The 21087-nt window shown below is 45.3% G+C and overlaps 1 protein-coding gene across 20 annotated transcripts in view; it reads left to right on the top strand.

The window, feature by feature from the left end:
- PTCHD4 (patched domain containing 4) overlaps positions 1-21087 on the top strand; it is a 265479-nt gene that overhangs the window by 133199 nt on the left and 111193 nt on the right. Inside the window, exon 1 of one of the 20 annotated variants that reach the window (XM_045008844.1) lies at positions 9777-10399. The exons of the other annotated variants lie outside the window; for them this stretch is intronic. Coding sequence (XP_044864779.1) covers positions 9974-10399 — 426 coding nt within the window. The 5' untranslated portion in view covers positions 9777-9973. Of the gene's footprint in view, positions 1-9776; positions 10400-21087 lie in introns of those variants that run through there. 20 annotated transcript variants of the gene reach the window in all.

The following is a 21087-nucleotide window of genomic DNA, read 5'->3' as shown; positions in this document are numbered from 1 at the left end:
AGGGCACGGACAGGGGCTTGGGACAGCCCCCATGGGGAAGTAGGGAGGGAGTGCCACCCAGCCCTACTCCTGCCCCCAGCCCTACTCCTGCCCCCAACCACAGCTCTACTCCCAACCTCAGCTGCAGTTCTGCTCCCAGCCCCAGACGTGGCCTTGGTCCCTAGCTCGTGGTTCCATTCCTGACCCCTGACCACCAGTCGTGGCCCCTGGCTCCCCAATCACTGCACTAAGCCCATGTCTACTCTACAGTGTTATGTCAATTTTTGTTGGCATACAGCCACTGCAGTTATTAAATTGCTTTCGTGTGCGCACACTTGGCTTTTTGTTCTCACCCCATGCGTTTGCATTGATTGTATTGTCGGTGTGGGGCTTTGTGGGATAGCTCCTGAAAGCCAGTGACAGTCGATGTAACAATGCAGTGTATGCTGGCGCTGCGTCAACCTAATTATGTTGACTGTGACTTTATGGTGCTTGAGGAAGTGGTGTTACTAAGTCAGCATAGAACGGCACTTACATCTGCAAGAGTCAAATTTAAGTGAAGATACTTCCACAGCTAGGTCAATGCAAGGCAGCTTACATCAACCTAAACATGTAGCATAGACCAGGCCCAAGTTAAATTGGTACAACTTTCTCATATAGACAGGTCTCTAGTTACATCCTCTATGGTCACCCTAGATAACATCCCTCCCTCCTTGCTGTTATAGTCTTTAAATACTTATTAACTGTTATCATGTCCACCCAAAGGCCAGACTCTGATACCCTCATTCTCATTGTCTAGTCACTCTGAAGTCAACAACGCTATTTATGGTACTATTGTTGTGAATACACATATGGCAGTCTGGCCCTTAGACATCACTTACAGCCAAACTCGACTTTTTTCAGCCCTTTTTAGTCATTCCAGATAAGGCAGGCCATCCAGTCCCCTGATGATTCTTGTTATACTTGCTACAGTTTTCTAATATCTTTCTGATAAAATGGATGCCCAGAACTGAACACGCTATTCCAGGTGCAGACACATCAGAAATATAGAGAGGGGCTATTACTTTGCTGTTTCATGATAAGAGATCTCTGTGTAAGCAACCCAACATTGCATTGCCTTTTGCTGCTGCTGCAAAATCTCCTTTCAAACTCATGTCTAATCTGCTGTACACTGTCATACATTGCTTTGCGGGTCTGCATTTTGCGTTTTTTTTCTTCCAAATTACAGTAGCATTTTTCCAAGTTTAATTGTCTGTTATTTTCTGGCAATATTTCTAACTTCTTTAGGTTCCTTTGTGTTATATCTTTGGTCTCACTCATACTCCTTGACTTAGAATCCTCAGCAAATTTTGTTAACATCTCAATGAATTCATTAAACGATGCCGCTGATGCCATTAATTGGTATTAACCACAGGAAACATATTACAACACTGGTTTCAAAATGATATTGACCCCTTACTCACTTTTTGGAGCACTTTATATTGTTAATATTGACTTCTAAAGCCTTTTGTGCTTTTTGTCATTTGAGATGCCTTGTATAATTCATGTGTGGAGCGGACATGTGAGTAATGTGACTTACACTAGTAAAACTTTTTTACCCCACTATCATGTATTACATAGATAATAAGCAAGCTTTTTTCCATCTTCTCAATTATTTTTCTACACTGGGGGAAATTAGTGTGTGATGAGCCATGTCTCTAAATATGCATATTTTCATGCACTCATCAGTATCTATTGTATTTTAGTTACTTGCCTTTACTACAGTGTCTGAGTGCCTCACAATCTTTAATAAACTTACCCTCCCAACCACTGCAATGCGGGGATTCTTATGTTCTTATCCCATTTTACTGTGGGGAGCTAAGGCAGAGAGAGGCTAAGTGACTTGCCAAAATCGCACAGGAAATTGAACCTGCAGGCCATTGAACCCAGTCTCCGAGGCACTAGGTTATTGCTCTAAACAGTGGGCCATCCATCCTACCTAGCTTCCACGTCGATGCTGATAGAGTTTTGTGAGACACAGCTGGGAGTCGTCAGTGTATTTTTGGCACTGTTACCTGTAGCATTTCTCAGGCTTTCTAGTGGTCTAGCACAGGGGTAGGAAACCTATGGCACATGTACCGAAGGTGGCACGTGAGCTGATTTTCAGTGGCACTCACACTGCCCGGGTCCTGGACACCGGTCCCGGGGGGCTCTGCATTTTAATTTAATTTTAAATGAAGCTTTTCAAACATTTAAAAAACCTTATTTACTTTATATACAACAATAGTTTAATTATATATTATAGACTTATAGAAAGATGTTAAAATGTATTACTGGCACGCGAAACCTTAAATTAGAGTGAATAAATGAAGACTAGGCACACCACTTCTGAAAGGTTGCCGACCCCTGGTCTAGCATATACACTGACCAAGAGTACTGGCCTAGGTGTAGGCTCTTCAGGGCTCCACCAATGAGCACAAGGAGGAGGAACTGCTTTCTCAAAGAAGAATGTGTGCAGCCAATGTAATGTGACTCTGTCTCCTGCACTCCAAGTACTGAAAGGTAGATGATGGCTATTCTGATAATATTAAAGTTATTTATACTTTCTCCATATGTATAAGGAAACCTAATCCATCCGTAAGGGCTACGACATCTCATCCTCCTTCAAGTGTCTCCTCAAAACTTACCTCTGCAGTAAGGAAACTGTGAGCTGATAACCACTAGGCTGTGGCAAGTTGTGATGACTGCACCTGACTGGCTAGGTGTTAGTTTATATAGCTAGTGTGTGCTAAAATCAGAATTGGATTCCTTTCCAGAAGACCACCTTTAGTGAAATTCAACTTATTAGGCTCAGTACAGGAGTAACTGGGTGTAATTCTATGGCTTGTGTCATGCAGGAGGTCAGATGAGATGATCTAATGGCCCTTCCTGGCATTCATGAATGTACGACAATGTCCTGTTTTTGTTGTTCTGTCTTCCGTTAGTCTGCATTTGTCTCAACCATCTGCTATGTCTTGCCTTTCAGAATACACGCGCTTTGGGGGGCAAGGACTGTCATTTACTCTGAGGGTATAGCTCCTAGCGTAATGTGGTCCTGACCTGCTTGAGGCCTCTTGGCCCACCACAAGAAACCATTAAATAATAATCCATCTGCACTACCAGCACCATTGCTTGCTGTTCCCTGGTTGGAATACTGATTAGGAAGAATGTGGGACATTACCTTAGATCAGCTGTTGCTGGAGTCTGCTTCACTGCCAATGTCTTAATAACCTGACCAGGTGGGTGAGGTAATATCTTTTATTGAAGACTTTATTTTATCTTTTATTTAATATCTTCCATGTAAGCTCGAAAGCTTGTCTCACTCACCCACAGAAGCTGGTCCAATCAAAGATATTACCTCCCCCACCCTGTCTCTCTAGTGTCCTAGAACCAACACAGCTACAACAACATGACCGGGAAAGGCAAGACAAGGGAGACAGCAGCAGCTGCCTGATTTTGACAAAAGAACAGGCTGTGTGCTAAGGAGCAGATGTAGCTGGCATGATAGTGCAGTTACTTCTCTTTTGGCCATAATTTTCCATTATATAAGCACCACGTGTCTTTGATTTTCATTTCATGAGTGATTCACTGAAGCTATATGAAAATTCTCAGTGCTTTACGGAACCCAAACAAAGTCAAATTTTTTTTGTTTCATTTTCACCTCTTTCTTCCCCCAACCTCCCCCAATAAAGTGAATGGTTTTGAAAAAGCAAAACAGCTACTTAGATGCAGCCCCTTCAGGGTCCCAACATACTGTAGCCAGTTTGGTCAACCAAAAATGGATTCCTCTTGGTGGGATTCCAATGGCAGTCTGAAATGCTGCGGGCAGTGTGAGGCTCATTTTCCCCAGGAAAAATCTGTTTACATTGTAGAAATGGCAAATTCACAAACAATCCGGATTTCGATCTGAAAAACTGAACTTAGCAAATAACAATGGGAAGACTGCATTCCCTGGTAGAACATTTTCCCCTGGATGAAATGTACAAGCACTAATGAAAATATCAGTGATCCAATGTGCGGTAAGTATTTTCATAGAGTTCTGGGATTGAAGTGAGTAATGTGGCTCTAATTAGGTAAAAGAATGGGGCAGGGAAGGTGAATTCCAGGAAAGGGATAGAAAATGCACATAGAGTGATCTGGCCAGAATGAATAGGGAGGAGTAAAGTTTTCAAAAATGCCTAAGTGACTTAGGAGCCTAAGTCCCATTTTTCAAACTTGACTTAGTCACGTAGGAACATTAGTGAGACATAGGCTCCGGAGGGCCAGATTTGTAAGGGCATCTCTAGGCACCTAGTGATGCAGATAGCTCTTATATAATGCTAGGCATCTAAGTATTTTATTAGCTGGCTTTAAAAAAGTCATATCTACATCTTTAGGTATCTAAAAATCTGGCCCAAAGTGCCTGACTCACTTTTGGAAAGCACCTAAATAATTTAGGAGGCTACATTGCGTTTTCGAAAGACCCCTCCCCCCGGCGACTTTCCTCTGCACTCACTATATCATAGTTCCGTGATTTCTGTACATTCAAGGATTCAGAAATTCTTAACAATGAGACTGGCCATGTAAACAACAATTTTTATCCATACATTTCAACCAGTTTTACAAAGGTGGGTAATTATTAGCTCCATTGTAATGATTGGGAGACTAAGCAACAAAGAGATCGAGTTGTAGCAAGACAACGGCACGGGTAGAAATAAAATCCAGGTATCCTGACTCCCTGTCCAGTGCCATGTTACCTTTCTATGCACCCTGAAATGTGATAATGAAAAATAAGTAACATAAAACATAAGAATGGTCATATTGGGTCATACAAGTGGTCCATCTAGCTGTGTCCTTTCTTCTGACAGTGGTCAACGCCAGATGATTCAGAGGAAATGAACAGAACAAGGCAATTATTAAGTGATTTATATGCTATTGTCCAGTCCTAGCCTCTGGCAGTCAGAGGATTAGTCATCTTGGCTGATAGCCATTGATGGACTTCATGAACTTATCTAACTTATCTTTTTGAACCCAGTTATACTTTTGGCCTTCAAAACATGTCCTGGCAACAAATTCCACAGGTTGATTGTGGTTTGTGTGAAGTGCTTCCTCTTTCTTGTTTCAAACCTGCTGCCTATTACCTGCATTGGGTAACCCCTGGTTCTTGTGTTATGTGCAGGGGTAAATAACACTTCTCTATTCACTTTCTCCACACCAGTCATGATTTTATAGACCTCTATCATATCCCCTCTTAGTCGTCTCTTCTCCAAGCTGAACAGTCTGTCTTAATCTACTCATATGGAAGCTGTTCCATACCCCTAATCATTTTTGTTACTCTTCTCTGTACCTTTTCCAATTCTAATATATCTTCTTTGAGATGGGGCAACTAGAACTGTGGGGAGTATTCAAGATAATATTTAGTTCTGCCTTGAGTGCAGGGGACTGGACTAGATGGCCTCTCGAGGTCCCTTCCAGTTCTATGATTCTATGTGGGAGTACCATGGATTTATACAGTGACATTGTGATATTTTCTGTCTTCTTATCTATTCCTTTGCTAATGGTTCCTAACATTCTGTAACGTTTTTAACTGCTGCTGCACACTGAGCAGATGTTTTCAGAAAATTATCCGCAATGACTCCAAGATCGCTTTCTTGAGTGGTAACAGCTAATTTACACTCCATCATTTCATACGTATAGTTGGGATGATGTTTTCCAATGTGCCTCACTTTGCATTTATCAACATTACATTTCACCTGTCATGTTGTTGCCCAGTAATCCAGTTTTATGAGATAACTTTTTAACTCTTCACAGTCTGCTTTGGACTCAACTATCGTGAGTAATTTTTTTATCATATGCAAATTTTGCCACCTCACTTCTTACCCTTTTTTCTAGATCATCTGAGTATGTTGAATTGCATTTGTCCCAGAACAGGCAATATTAATTACAATGTTTCACTGGTGAATCAAGTCAGGGAACCACATGCCATGGGTTAAGATTCAAACGAGCCCTGCTGTTCACTACCTTACATGTTATGGAGTAATTTACACATGTGCAAAGTCAGTGTAAAACATTACCTGATTTTGTGGGGGGAGGGGATTTACACCTTATTTGCAGTGACTTTGTACTGCCCTAAATGACCACATGAGATGCAGGGCAAAGAACTGTCAGGTTCAAAAAATCCCTCTGTGTACAATCTTGGGGTTTTTTACCCTGAACTCCTCAGAATGAAAGGCACTTTCATGCCTCATTCATACATGGCAGACAGCTTCCAGTGGCACACTGCCACATGCCAGGTACTGTGAAATACAACATTTTTCAGAGATACAACCTGTGCATAGTGACTGGGACACGTGTGTGTGTTCACCTTTCCCTCCTTGCAGGAAACATTACAGAGTGAAATGTACTCTGATGTGAATCTCTCCTCTATGTCAAGAGCTTAAGGCCAGAAAGACCCACTAGTTCATCTAGTCTGACCTCTTGTATATTGCAGGCCACCAACACCCACATACTAAATCCAACAACCGAAATGAGATGACCAAAGTCTTACAGCCCACAGGAGACTACACTATTCTGTGCCACAGGCAGAGAATAAGAGGGACCGAGGTGCACCAGTGCTCAAGGCCCCCACGTCATTATGTACTGACCTCTGTAATACCATGGAGATAGATTATGACATGTAGGAGACCAAGTTTATGTGTAAGTTCAGAAGATCACACTAGGCCCTCTACATTCAGACCTTGTCCTCAGGGGGCATTAGACCTGATGTCAGTTGTTGGTATAGCTGGACAAGAGTGGACAAGGAAAGCTGCACTTTGCACTGGTGGAGCTTAACCCTGCCTGGAACCAAGAAAGGATCAAACTTACTTTCCTTTCTAGCACTCAGGGTTTGCAATGGTACAGCTATGCCGATGGCTGAAATAGAGGCTAATTTCCAACGTAGAGAATCTGATGTCGTGACTTTTTTGTTGTTGTTTGAGTTCGCATGTTAGACCCTTCCCCGTAAGGACTATGCCCAGTATTTACAAGTGCAGCTGCCCGAATATAAGCTTCTAAATCCATATTTAGGCACTGATATAAAAAAGAGCCTGTGGTTTGTTTTTTTGTTGTTGTTTTTTTGAGATGCTGAACACCTGCAGCACCTATTGATCAGCACTTTTGAAAATCAGGCCATTTATCTTTAGGCACCTAAATATAATGCAACACATAAATATAGATTAAGGAAGCTAACTTAGGCACCTAGCTTCAGAAATTTGTTTGTATTCCTGCCTTTTCATCCCTTGTGTCAGAGTCAGATGTCAGGGCTCCTGCAAAACCACAATAACCTCACATCTGTAATCTATGTTGTTGAATATAGAAGTAGAAACGATAACTATAACAAAGAACAATTGCAAAGATTCTGAGAACCCCCCCCTTTTTGTGTGACCAATCAGATTGGAAAGTAAGTGTCTGTGTGAGAGAGAATTTAGTGCTGTGAAAAACACCTTTATACACTGTAAAATTACGCGTAAAACATAGACATGTTATAAAAATATTAACTGTTACGCATTACAACATACACTGCACATAGATCACTAAGGTGTCACCGTCATCAAGTTCACCCAAAACATTAACAACATATCAGGTCAGCTGAAATACATCCCGATGGTCAATCTGCAGCCAGGCCACAATCAGTGTGTGGCATAACCCCAGCACACCCCTCCCTTCTACCCCTCCACTCTGTGCTTGGAGATTTCAAAACTGCCAGTTTAGCCTGCCCAGGTACAAAAAGTTGCAGCCAGGCTATGTGCAAGCATTGTATGTCCCTGCCAGAATAAACTGCGCCAGCCTGGAGAAAACCTGCCCAAAGGCAATGAATCGCTGCCATAAAAAATCCAAAAAAGGAGTCGAATGGGGGGAAATGGAGGAAAAAAATGAAACACTCTATCTGAAGCCAAACAAAAGGGGCACTGTGCAGACACCTGCGGGGATGTGGCTCACAAAGTGATTGGCTGCTGTAATGCCATGCAAGATCCATCACTGCAAGGCTCCTGAGCACTTAGGAATAATTTAGTGACACCTCTTCTCTGAAAGGTCTGTGGTATATTATTTGGATGAATGAGGAAGCTCTGTCCAGCCCCCGTTAGAAATTCTTGGTGTGAGTCAAATCTCTTAACCAATGGGCTCAAGTTTTCTGTTGTTTTTTTTCTCTCGATCTCCTTGCATTGCAACATTAGCTTGTTATGAAAGCAGCTCACAATGTCCTAAGCTTTTCACAAGGTCACCGATACGCTACCAGGATCAATCCGTTTTTGTTGACAAAACTGGCTATATGGGCTATTGGAACTTTTAAGATGCTAAGCCATTAAGCAGCTATTTGGGGTTTTGTTTTGTTTTTCCCCTTAAGATTTAAATTAGAGCTCAATAAACCTATGGTTGAGATAATACTAGAGGAGAAACCCTTCTTGCTTTTCTGCCAGGTGTTATCACCACTGCTAACACTGAACTTGCTGTCCCTGGCTAACGCACCCTAAACACAATTCCTCCTGCTTAGAAACTTCCACATGGATGATGAGCCAGAGAGCTGTTGTCCTGCAAACAACCACCTGGGTATTAGGCACTTTTCTCTTGGCCTCAGAAACAGCACAAAAGAATCCTCTGCTCTTATGCAATGTGTTGTATGTGGCTGGCTATATTTTGGAGAGCTTTTTCTGGATTGGGTGGTTATTCATGAAGGGGCTGGTAATTACTGTCTAGTTTTAGGAAATTCGTTTGTTAGGTGTATGGATCTTCCAGTCCAGTGTTTCTCAGCAACCGGTCGACGGACCTGCGCTGGTCCCTGAGATCCCCCGACACAGTTTAGGGAGGCTGCAACTGCAAGCCAGCCCCTGGTATCACAAAGGTTGACAAACACTGCACTAGTGCTCTCTGTAGCAGGAGATTGCAGTTGTGATCTGTTCCCCCTCTCCCCAGTTGTGGCTTTCCTCAGCTGATCTGTGGGGCAGTCCCTGCTTGGGAAGCTAAACTTACATTAGTGCAAATGGGGGAGGGGGGATATACTCTGTGTAACCCCCCAATCACACACACTCACACATGTTGGAAGCAAAGGAACAGGCGTCAGGGTTGTAATGCAGGGCGTTGCGGGACAGAGCAGGGATGGGACAGGCTCAGTGATCAGGGAGGGGACCATACGCACCATCACTTCACAAACTAGAAACCCAGCGCCCCTGTGACCTCGCACTCGCCAGGTCCCCTAGAGAAGCACCGCTGGGGCTGAGGGCGAGAGGCTGCCCTGCGCTTTGCCAGGCTCCCGTCCCGAGCAGAAGTCACGGCACGGCAGCCAGCCCGCAGCTGCAGCTCGCAGGCACCGCAGCTCTGCAAGCCACGGGGCGCCAAGCGGAGCGTGCACCAGCCTGGCGTGGCTCGGGAGATGTTCAAATGCAGCAGCAGCAGCAGCCTCTTGCCGCCAGAGCGAAATTCCCTAGAGGTGAATGGGGGATCCCAGGCAAACCCGCGGAGGGTCCCCCCCACGCCCTCCCCCCTGCTATTCATTCCCGTGGATCATCCATTTCCCCTCTCTCGTACACACCAGTCCCCTGCCTCGTGTGACCCTGCTGGAAAACGCTCTAAAATTAGTGCCCCCCTCCCCTTAGCCATTCCCACCCACCCCCTTCTCCTGCTCCGCCGCCGGGGCACATGGTTAGCGGGGCTCTGCACGGGAACCCAGCGCACAGCGGTGGAGGGAGCGCTCCGGTACTGCAGAGCAAGGACGGAGCCCAGCACCATGCCAGCGCCTCCGTGGCGAAAAGGGGGGCGATGCTGCTCAGCTGGGGCAGCGAGAGGGGGGAAATAACCCGGGCGCCACCCTGTCCCCGGGGCCCCTCCACCCACACCCACACGCGCGCACCCCACGGAGCGCTATTGCTGCAACTCGCTGCAGTCTTGCCAAGGAGTAGTGGGAGTGAGAGGGGGGAGGAAAGGGGAAACTGGCAGGAAGGGGGCAAGGAGCCACACATGTCACATGTGCTTTCTAAGCCGCCCGGGAGCATCTGCAAGCTGGAGCTGGTGGAGGATGCTGCGGCAGGTGATCCACAGAGGGCTACAGTCGTTCTGCTACAAGCTGGGCTTGTTCGTGAGCCGGCATCCGGTGTTTTTCCTCACCGTGCCCGCAGTCCTGACCCTCATCTTCGGCTTCAGCCTGCTCAACCGCTTCCAGTCTGAAAGGGACCTGGAGACGCTGGTCGCCCCGAGCCACAGCCTGGCCAAGATCGAGCGGAGCTTAGCCAGCAGCCTTTTCCCCCTGGAGCAGTCCAAAAGCCAGCTCTATTCGGACTTGCACACCCCGGGGAGGTATGGCAGGCTGATCCTCCTCTCCAAACCGGGAGGCAATATTTTGCATCAGGCTGATGCGATCCTGCGGATCCACCGAGCCGTGCTGGAAATGAAGGTGAACTACAAAGGCTATAATTATACTTTTTCCCATCTGTGTGTGTTGAGAAGTGAGGATAAGAAATGCGTGCTGGATGATATTATTTCAGTGCTAGAGGATCTGAGGCAGGCTGCCCTCTCCAATAAGACAACAGCCAGGGTGCCAGTGAGCTATCCCAACACTAAATTGAAGGTATGCTCTTACTGCATGCTTCTGCCAATTAAAGAGGCAGCACTTCATTTCTTGTCCTAACCAGCAAAGAGGGAACAAAAATATGAAGCATTAAAACGGCTGCATTTCCTTTTGGGGGTGGGGGGAGGCTGGGGGTTGAAGGGAACTAATGATGCGAAGCGTTAAATGAAGGAACCAGTGTGAGAACCTGCCCTAGTAGCTTTAAGGATTAATCCATCAAAGCAAGGTGTGGGGGCGGGGGATCTATAACAGTTTGTGGGGATTGGTCACTGAGAGCTGGGGTGCAAATGTATCTTGATTCCCTAGCTACTGTCCCAGCTGGCATGCCAGAATCATGGGCCTTGAACATGGCCAGAGAAGGGTTTCCTCAAATACATAGTAAGCGCTTGTCTCTCACTGACTCTGTACGTGTGGTGGGAACAGCAGAGGATTTGTATAGTGGTGATTCCAGGTGTCCTGGCTTTTCTTCATCTTCTTTACCTGCATGCATGGGAGGGGGTGGACATTTTCTCCCAGTGTGAAAATAATTAGCACTGCCACTGACTGATGGGCTGGACTATTGGATGGATCCCATCAACAAGAGGTTTCCAGCAAAGGCAAAACAAGGCAAAAGGCCAAATAAGTTTCCATCTTGCCAATGGAAATAGCATACACTCAGCACAAAACACCTGACCATTTTAATGCTGCCTCCGCCCCACATAGTGTTTTCACCTCCGGTGAGTTTTTTAGGTTGGTTGCCGATTAGTAGAATTCGTGTGCCCAGAGCAAATGAGATGTAAAGTCTTCAGGAGGCTGGTGAGAGAAGTTTCAGGGATTACTGCAAATGTGACTCCTCCAGGACGCATTGCATAATTTGCAGGAGTTACCTAGTCAAGTTTCACAGAATTACCTAGCGCATAGTTACTCATGGGTCAGGTGTAATCCCATAAAGGGAAGATAATGTCTTACCGTCTTTCTTCCAAGACGTTGAGGCTTCTAGTGGATTTTTGTTTCTGCCTTTTGTTGGAAGACATTAGGGTGACCAGATGTCCCAATTTTATAGGGACAGTCCCTATATTCTTGGCTTTATCTTATATAGGTGCCTATTACTCCCCACCCCATCCCGATTTTTCACACTTGCTATCTGGTTACCCTAGAAGCCATGCATCCTGGGGTGTGGAGGATGGTAGAGATTTTGTAACTACTGGCCAGACTGAAATTATTACTCTGCCCTTACTTTTTATTTCCTATTTATTGATAATTATACAAGACACAAAAGTAAGAACAGTCCTTCCCCAAAGAGTTTACCGTCTGAAAGAAAGATATTGATTTGCCTTATTGGGTGTTTTGTTTCAGTAAAAAATGAGTGACTATCTAAGGATTTGGTTCAACACCGTCTCCTGTGTAAAAAAAAAAAGTTTCTTAACAGGAGAGAGGTGGTCGTAGGACTTGAATTAGGGTTGCGTGAAGTTGAAAAAATGTCCTTCTTTGTGTAAGCGCTGCTCTGAGAGAACCCTAGGGACATCTAACTGAGTGCGGCAAAAGGAGTTCAGGGTGATCTGCTGTCTCTCTTTCCCAGAAGGTGTCCAGAGTTCCTGCTCTAAAAATAAATAAGAAAAAAAATTAAAATTGCCACCTGCTAGTGACTGAACCAAATACACGTAATGGATGAATTCTAAACACCGGTAAGGACTTTCGCAGAGCCGAAAGGCCTGATCCTGAGAGATGCTCCGTACCTGCCAAGCATCTCCAACTCCCAAGGAAGTTGCCAGGTGCTCAGCATTTCTCAGGTGAAGGAATTTATGCTCCTTAGTCTCTAGCTTTAAACTTCAGCAGGGCAGGTGCTTTCTATCCACTCGTCAGTATATGGCTGTGCGAAACCAGAATCCCTGACTGATTGAATTAGAATAAAGTGAATTAATTATTGTAATTGCTTATTTGTGTTACTGGAACTCTGAAAAATCCACTTGGACTAACTACTGTGGGAGAAGAGTGTTCCCAGTGTTTCTGAGACAGCTTTAAACAATCTTTCGTGGGCAAAGTTCATGGTCCCTCAGAAGTGCAGTTTGTCAGTGCTCGTTTTCTTTCTCACCAAGGGCTGGGTTGTAACCTCCAGCCTGCCCTGGCTGAGGGCTGGTGCATCGCTGTGCCATCCCAGGAGCAAACTAGGGAGGTGGTAGACTCCGAGCCATAATTCCCCCTCTGCCACCTTGTGCTTTAGTAGGCACTTCACCTCCTTTCATGGAGCATCTTATTCCTCTGCTGCGTGCCCAGTTACTTTGGCCAGCCGGTAAAATGGGAGAAAAGCCAGCTCCGACTCCCTATGCCTCCTTTACACCCTCCCTACTCACTGGCTTGCAGTGGGGGAGTATTGACTGAGTGACCACTGCTGCCCACTCTGCCCATGGCCAGAGTCACAATCTGAGCAAGGCTGATTTGGGACCAGCGGTGCCTTTGCTCCCTCAGAATCCCTGGCACATTGGAGGAAGGGCTGGGACAATCCAGCCAAGGATAGTTCTTGTGTGGTCAGCGTGTGTTTACAAACAAACACTTTCTACACTGTGTCCACTTAGCTAGATCACTGCCTGGATGTTCAGCACGGGAGAACAATGCCCTAGGGGCCTGATCCCATTGTGATTATCTAGCGCATTGGCAGAGGGCTGGGGCGGGGGTTTGATTTTTTTATTGCTTTTCACTGCAGCAGTGAAGTAAGCAGTCTGTGATGTGACCCATCTTGATGAATACAGAACAATGGAGAGCTAAACTCCTCACTCTGAACTGGATCCTGCTCCCCTGTTGTACTTAGGGTGACCAGATGTCCCGATTTTATAGGGACAGTCCTGATATTTGAGGCTTTGTCTTCTATGGGTGCCTATTACCCCGCACCCTCACCCCGATTTTTCACACTTGTTCTCTGGTCACCCCCTAGTTGTACTCACAGCCCAGCCTCCTACCCCCGTAAACTTCCAGTGCAGCCAACGAAGCTGAAGCCAAAGGGAGAAAGGACATTCGGTTTTCGCCCCGTTGGTGCCAATGGGCTTTTCCCTGGGCAGTGATTACAGGTACGGCTTTGTGATCACTCCTCAGATTGGCCAGATTGCTTGTAAGAATTACACCACTTATCTATGAACCAGAAAGATGTCCCCAGTGTCTTTATTCTGATGCTGCCAAGAGGTGTGTGCCAGCCCGCGTTTGCTGGAGAACTTGAATGATGATCTTACTCAGCTGCAAGCAGCGTTTGGTTTTGTCCCTGCAATCTCTCTCAAACAGACCCTTGTGAACAGCACACATGTCCATCCCTTTCCATCGATGAGTCTAGCCTCCAGCGGGCCTTGCTTTTTCAGACTGAGCTAAGGGATGACAATGAGCCAACTCTTGTCAAATCCGTGGGCTTCAGTGGTAGTTTTGTGTGAGCCACGTGAGCGGGATTTTGCTCAGTCTCAGTGAACCAGCTGTTCTGGTCTGTCTGTTCTGGAAGCAGCTGGGTAAAATTGTTGAGCAGGAGCACCAGCCGGCCTGGGAAGTGCAACCAAAGAGTTGGGATTTTCCTATGCAATTGCTTGCGTGAAGTTGTTTTTATGTGCCTGCACCCTCACTGTAGTATCTGAGGGCCTCACATTCTTTAACATATTTATTCTCCTCACAACACTTCTGGCAGACAGGGAGTGCTATCATCCCCATTTTACAAATGGAGAACTGAGGCACTGAGAGACTAAAGCCCAGGTCCCAATGGGACTTAGGCGCCTACATACCTTTGAGGATCTGGGTATAAGTGAGTTGCCCAAGCTCATACAGGAGCTCTGTGACAGAGCAGGAAATCAAACCTGGATCTCCTGACTCCCACAGGAAGCAGCCGTTGTCCCAATTAACTTCCTTTCCCAATTAGGAGGAGCAATTAAAAATGTCTGAGAATATTTAAAATGAAATAAAATATTAAACTGGATAGAAATACACACAAGGAATGTTATTTCTTGTACTTCATTGTTTTCTGTGAATCTTTGTTTTCCAATTTCTCTATCAAAAGACTGTCTCTTAAAATTTCTTACCTATTTAACACCAGGTTGAACATCATTTAACTACTTCGCATTGGTCAAATGGTTCCTCATTAAACAGATTTTTGGTAACCCTGCCCTCAGTTGTATATTAAGTATCAGAGGGGTAACCATGTTAGTCTGGATCTGTAAAAAGCAACAAAAAGTCCCGTGGCACCTTATAGACTAACAGACGTATTGGAGCATAAGCTTTCGTGGGTGAATACCCACTTCGTCAGACGCATGTTCTGGTCTGTCTGTTCTGGAAGCAGCTGGGTAAAATTGTTGAGAAGGAGCACCAGACGGCCTGGGAAGTGCAACCAAAGAGCTGGGATTTTCCTATGCAATTGCTTGAGTTATATATTAGTCATTCCTGAACACTAAGCTAGATTAGTTCCCCATAACGCAGCCATTCTGATAACTGCAAATCAGTTAAGTGGAGTGTTGTATGGGAGATTGTGTTCAACCTACCTATCTCCTCCATTGCTCAGTCTAGGGGGGTTTCACTTCATATCCCTAAACGGTTTCCAAATGCTATTGGTGCCGCTCTGGGGCCAGATTTCCAAATACTCAGCAGCTCACATGGCACCACTAGTAGCAGTCCTGTGAAAAGAGCTCAGTCCAATTGTGTACCAGGAATCTCCCTTGCCTGCTGTTTCCCAAGGACTCCCTGTGATTCCAGGGGCACAAGTCACTGCGAGAGGAGAGGAGACGAGAGCATGGCCCCAGGCAAAGAAGAGCTGAGCATGTTGCTCCATTCTAAGGAGTGGTGCAACTTTCAGGCTTCTCCTGGGTGCCTGAGAGCTCCAAGCATTGGGCTTCCCCGAGGCACCATCCCCCGCAACAGTTCCCCTGGGGCAGTGCAGCTGGTACCCTCAGGCTCAGCTGAGCCCACAGCTTTGAATTCTGTAACGTGCTCTGAGGCTCGTGGCAGCTGCTGTATAAATCAAATCATCACAACAAAATCTGAGTGAGGAGGGGATCCTTAGCTCAGAAGAGGAAGGACAGAGGGAGGGGACAGTTTTAATCTCATCCTTTTGGCTCAAGGTGAGGGCTCCATTCGGAGCACACGTTTCTAGGAAGGGCATGGAAGTGGGAGGTGGAGCGTTTGCAGGCAATGGCAAGTAACTTCACTTCAGTTCTCCTTAGGCTCTAGAGCAGGGTAGGCAACCTATGGCACACGTGCCGAAGTTGGCACGCGAGCTGATTTTCAGTGGCACTGACACTGCCCGGGTCCTGGCCACCGGTCTGGGGGGCTCTGCGTTTTAATTTAATTTTAAATGAAGCTTCTTAAACATTTTTAAAACCTTATTTACTTTACATACAACAATCATTTAGTTATATATTATAGATTTATAGAAAGAGACTTTCTAAAAACATTAAAATGCATTACTGGCACACAAAACCTTAAATTAGAGTAAATAAATGAAGACTCGGCACACCACTTCTGAAAGGTTGCCAACCCCGGCTCTAGAGACTGGGAAAACTTTAAGAAACGTCACCTGCTCTTCAAGCTGCCTTGTGGCATGTTTGCAGCACTCACTCCGGTATTTGATCAAAGAGGCTGAGACTGTCCACGCTTCCTACAGTGTTAGAACCTGCTGGCATGTGAGGGAAGCTGAGTTTGGCAGCAGTGGTATCTGCAGCAGGTTAATTCTGCCCTGGCTGGTAGATGCTACCTCAGTTACAAATCCTTGAGTGCAATGGTGCCAAATGGTCAGGCAGCCTTACTGCTGGATTCAGGTAATAAGCAGTTGCGGGGGAGGATAGGATAGGGGTCAGTCTGTGCAACAAAACAGATACAAAGATGAAATTCTCCACCTGTTTCAAAACATCACAGGATCGCAGATTAGGCCGGGCCTCTTTTTTGAGTAGGTTAGTCCAGCTTCGTGCCTGAGAAGAGAGAGGCCAGATACTCAGTGCTGACTGAGATCCGATGTGGAGCAACCTTCCTCCGTTGTACCTTTGTACAGAGAATTTGTAACTGTGGTAGCATCTGCCGGCAAGGGCAGAACTAACCTGGATCAAAGGTAACATTATGCTCCTGCAATTCTGGGGCTGCTCTAAATGAGGCTCCAAGGGGCTATTCCATTGTTGGGGTGAAGGGATGCTCCAGTCATACCCCTTTTGTCCCAGGTCGGCCACCTATGCCAGGGGCCAGGAGGAGGGACGCTCTCGAGACCCTTCACTGGTCCTACGCCACCCAGGGTTCCCATTTATGCATAGGGAATCCTGAAGAAACTGGTTAAGCCACTGAAATGGACCCAAGAATTAGGCTCATCATTTTAGTATTTTTACCAAATTTAGTGGGAGGGAGGATGTGGCATTTTGTTACTGCCACACAAAGTGCTTTTCTTGCTCATCTCTCTGTGAACTGGATAAAGAGGGTTCCCATGTCTTGACTGCATTAATTGTCTCTGCTTAGTGGGTGTGTGAAAGGAGCTGTACAAAATAAAGTAGCACTGTTGTACTAGAGAGAAACACACAGAGTGGACCATAGTTTCCAAAGTTCTCTTTTAAACGTACCTTTCCCCAGACAGAACTGTTTTGTTACAAACATGTTGTTCCAATCCATCTCTGGGGTGAGTTTCATTGATGTCACACCATGGCTGGATTTCACCTATTCTGTGTATTTATGACTCACTTCTTTCCCTTTAAAATTCAAATTAGTTGCTAGAGTGACAGCTGCGAAGACTAAAATTCTCTGTTTATTCATAGCATGGGTTGTAGCAATGCAAGTCCTGCTGGAATACTTTAGCCCTGTGCGGAAGGCCAACCTTTGGGGACTATTTTAGTCTTCATGTCGACGCAGTCTTTGGATTTTCTCTGTCTGGCAACCAGGATGCTAATTGGTGCCAAATATATTATGACAATAGTTAACCTTATTATTGTTTGTTAAATACAGTATGTGCTTTGCAGGTATGTAGGAAAAAAGGACCTTGGCTCAAAGATCTTACTGGTACCTGACAAACAATATAGTGCAAGGCTGTGTGCTCTAGTGGTTTGGCCACTGGCCTTGGAGGTATGGGTTCAAGTTCCATCTCTGCCACTGACTTGTTATGTGACCTTGGGCAAGTTGCTTCACCTCTTTAAGCCTCAGTTTCCCTTTCCACCTATTGTATTATCTCTTTAGACAGTAATCTCTTTGTGGCAGGGAGGGTCTATGATGGGAAGGCAGTGTGGCCTAGTGGCTCAAGCCCTGGATTGGGACTTAAAAGATCTGGGTTCTCAGCCCAGCTCCTCTACTAGCCTGCTGAGTGACCTTGGTAAAGTCACTTCACTGCTTTGTGTCTCAGTTTCCCCATCTGTAAAATGGGGATAATGATAGTGCCCTGCTTTGAAAGCTACTGATGAAAAGTACCATATAAGAGCTAAGTATTAATAATAATATGCTATAATAATGAGTACCAGAGGTTACAAAAAAACCCAAACCCCAGTCTGGGCTGGATTTGAGCCAGTGACTCGAGATGGAAAGCTGTGTGCACATGACTAGATCCCTGGTCCTGCTTCTTGATAGTAGACTCCTGTCTGTAATGTTTAGTAAACACCTGATTTAAGTGCTTGGCTTGATCCTGCTCAAGATTCTGCAAAAAGCTGTTTCAAATTGGGCATTTGTAATACAGGCATTAGCCTAGTTACTTCTATACTAACTTTACATCATGTTATTAGCAGTGTTACTCTCATACTTATAGGGTGATAGTTCTCCTTACCCTGCCTTTAAGCATATATAATATGTGCTCTGGTAAGTTATTGGCAAGGTAAAACCATTGTCAGGACAAAAGGAATGTGGATGTATTTCTGTGTAAGCATGGGTGTGGCATATACCAGTATTTCAAATCCATTTCACAGTCCTGACATATAGAGACAGAATCACAGGGTTGGAAGGGACCTCAGGAGGTCATCTAGACCAACCCCCTGCTTAAACCAGGACCAATCCCCCTGACAGATTTTTGCCCTAGATGGCCCCCTCAAGGACTGAATTCATAACCCTAGGTTTAGGGAGCCAATGCTCAAACCACTGAGCTATCCCTCCCTGGGTTAATCATCCGGGAGCAGAGTGCACCGTGTTGCCATGCAGAAGAGTGAAAGGTCCAGGATTCCCTTTTCTGGACTGGTGGAGGTGGGACACATTGCGGAGTTGATGACCTTGCTCTCTAGTGGTGGGACTGAGAACTAATTCAAAAAACACCTTGCTGGTAAATCCTCCACTAACAATGAGTCTTAGTGGAGGACACGTGTCTGAACTTCCCAGCCAGAGGAAAGGTGCTTTAGAAGCTCGGACCAAGAATACAAGTTGACCCCGAGCATGAAAAATGGACATTAGCCAATACCTAGATGTATGGTGTGTATGCTGAGGGGATAAGGGGCAATTGGGCAAAGGAAGCTAGAAAAAAAAAGAATACTCGTATAAATTGTCTTCCATTTCTGATTATGCTGTGTGTGCATGTGAGATCATGCATATCTTGCTTAATTAAGAAATAAGAAAATGAAGTAGCTAAGCCATGTGCTGTATGCAATGTTATTGTAGCCATGTTGCTCCCAGGATATTAGAGAGACAAAGTGGGTGAGGTAATACCTTTTATTGGCCCAGCTTCTGTTGGTGCTCATCTTCAAGTCTGGGGAACTAAGTAGGGCCATGTCTACACTACCACTTACATTGGCAAAACTTATGTAAAAAACCACCCCCCTGAGTGACCTAAGTTTCACTGGCATAAGTGGTACTGTGCACAGTGCTCTGTTAGTGGGAGAGCTACCCCCACTCATTGTCGAAGGGGGAACTCGCGGGGGTGTTGATCATTATAGCAGTGGAGATATGGCTGCAGGTTTTGCATCTGTTGTTCTGGCAGGATCTGGTTCCGCTTTGTGTTCGGCCAATAAAAGATATGACCTCACCCACCGGTCTCACTCTACGATGTGTACTGGGCATTTTAAAAATACTACGCTAAGAACAAAAGATGCATTAGCCTTACTATGTAGTAAGAGAGAGGCACTGCATTATTACAGTTGCAGAAGTCGCAGAGAATGAGCCCAACGTCTGTTTTTCTGAGAGGAGGAAAAAGATCATTTCAGACCATGGTCTTGCGTTTGTACACAGCACCTTTCATCCCAATGAATCCCAATGCTCAGTGCACACCGATTGTGCAAACAGCGAGGGTCACCCTGTGCATTGCAGAAAGGTTGCACATTCGGGGCTGAAAAGCAGCTTTCGTTTTAAACAACAGATAGCAAAAAGCTACACAACAGCCTAGGACACGAAATGAAGGTGCCACATGTAACAGAAATGAAAGGAGGCGCTTATGTGAATGAGAAGAGTACAAATGGACGGGTCACTTGCCAGGAGGATGGTATTGGTGGCCTATGATATACAGGAGGTCAAAGTAGATGATCTACTGGTTCCTTCTAGCCTTAAATTCTATGACTAAGAAGCCTCCTGACCCCCCTATATCTCTTCCCAGAATCCAGACACTATTGAAGTCCCCTGTGTTCTCCTTCTTATTGCACTCTGGTGTGTAAGGCTCACACCATGAGGATCATGAACAAGGAAGAAGCATCTGGGCAGGTATGTGAGGGGGTGGAATTCAGTATGCTGAGGAGGGAGCAGGGAAAGCACCCCCTGTCTGAGTGCTAAGGAACTCTGGGAGGCAGGGTCTCCCTTGGACGTGTTCCTGAGGTGAGGTGTCTCTGAAGTGGTCCCAGTGCAGGCCAATGTCTACTAGGCCTGAATGACCCTCAAGTTAATATTGGATTAGGATATTGGGGAACAGGACTAAGTGCCTCATGAAAAGTGCTTGGAGGTCTTTAATGACACGGAGGCGTCAGAACATCGGTTTTACATCTCATCCCAAAATGGGACCTCAGAGAGCATGCCCTGTTGAGGAACCAGTTTGGGAGTGGCCGAGGTGGGCTGGATTGCAGCTCCACTCACACTGAGGCTGTGCAGCTGCATGAATTACAAACAGAAATATCTTTGTTCTTATAACGGAGATTAACAAATACAGCCAGCCTGATTTCTCCGTAATGCTGCACAAATACAAATGAGAATCAGGAAATGTATATGATGTGTATGAGATGGGTACAAAAGGGTAAATCTCCCCAAAAGCAATATAAAAATATCTAGTGTGCAGGTGTAAAGCTAGAGAGCGTCAGGCTGGTATGTGGGAGGCTGTGATTGGGAAGGGTATTGACATGAACAGTGAAGACAGGACCTCACTATATTTATATTACTGATAGAGCTGGTCAGAAACACTTGGGTAAAAACATTTTCGGTCAGAAAATTCAGTTCTGCTGAACTTGAAACTCTTTGTGAAATCATGTCGATTTATGCCCAAATTTTGTTTTAGTAGAACCACCCCTTCCACCCCAGAAAAGTTCTGACAATGTCAAAACATCCCATTTGAACATTTTCTAAATGAAATGTTGTCATTTTTTTATTTCCAATGATGTTTCATTTAGATTTTTGAAATGTAGTTTCATATTGTATTTGATAATGTAATATAAAAAATA

Source organism: Mauremys mutica, chromosome 3 (assembly GCF_020497125.1).
Source record: "Mauremys mutica isolate MM-2020 ecotype Southern chromosome 3, ASM2049712v1, whole genome shotgun sequence".
NCBI lineage: Eukaryota > Metazoa > Chordata > Testudines > Geoemydidae > Mauremys > Mauremys mutica.
Note: the sequence above shows the minus strand (reverse complement) of the source record. Positions and strands in the feature narration are given on the sequence as shown.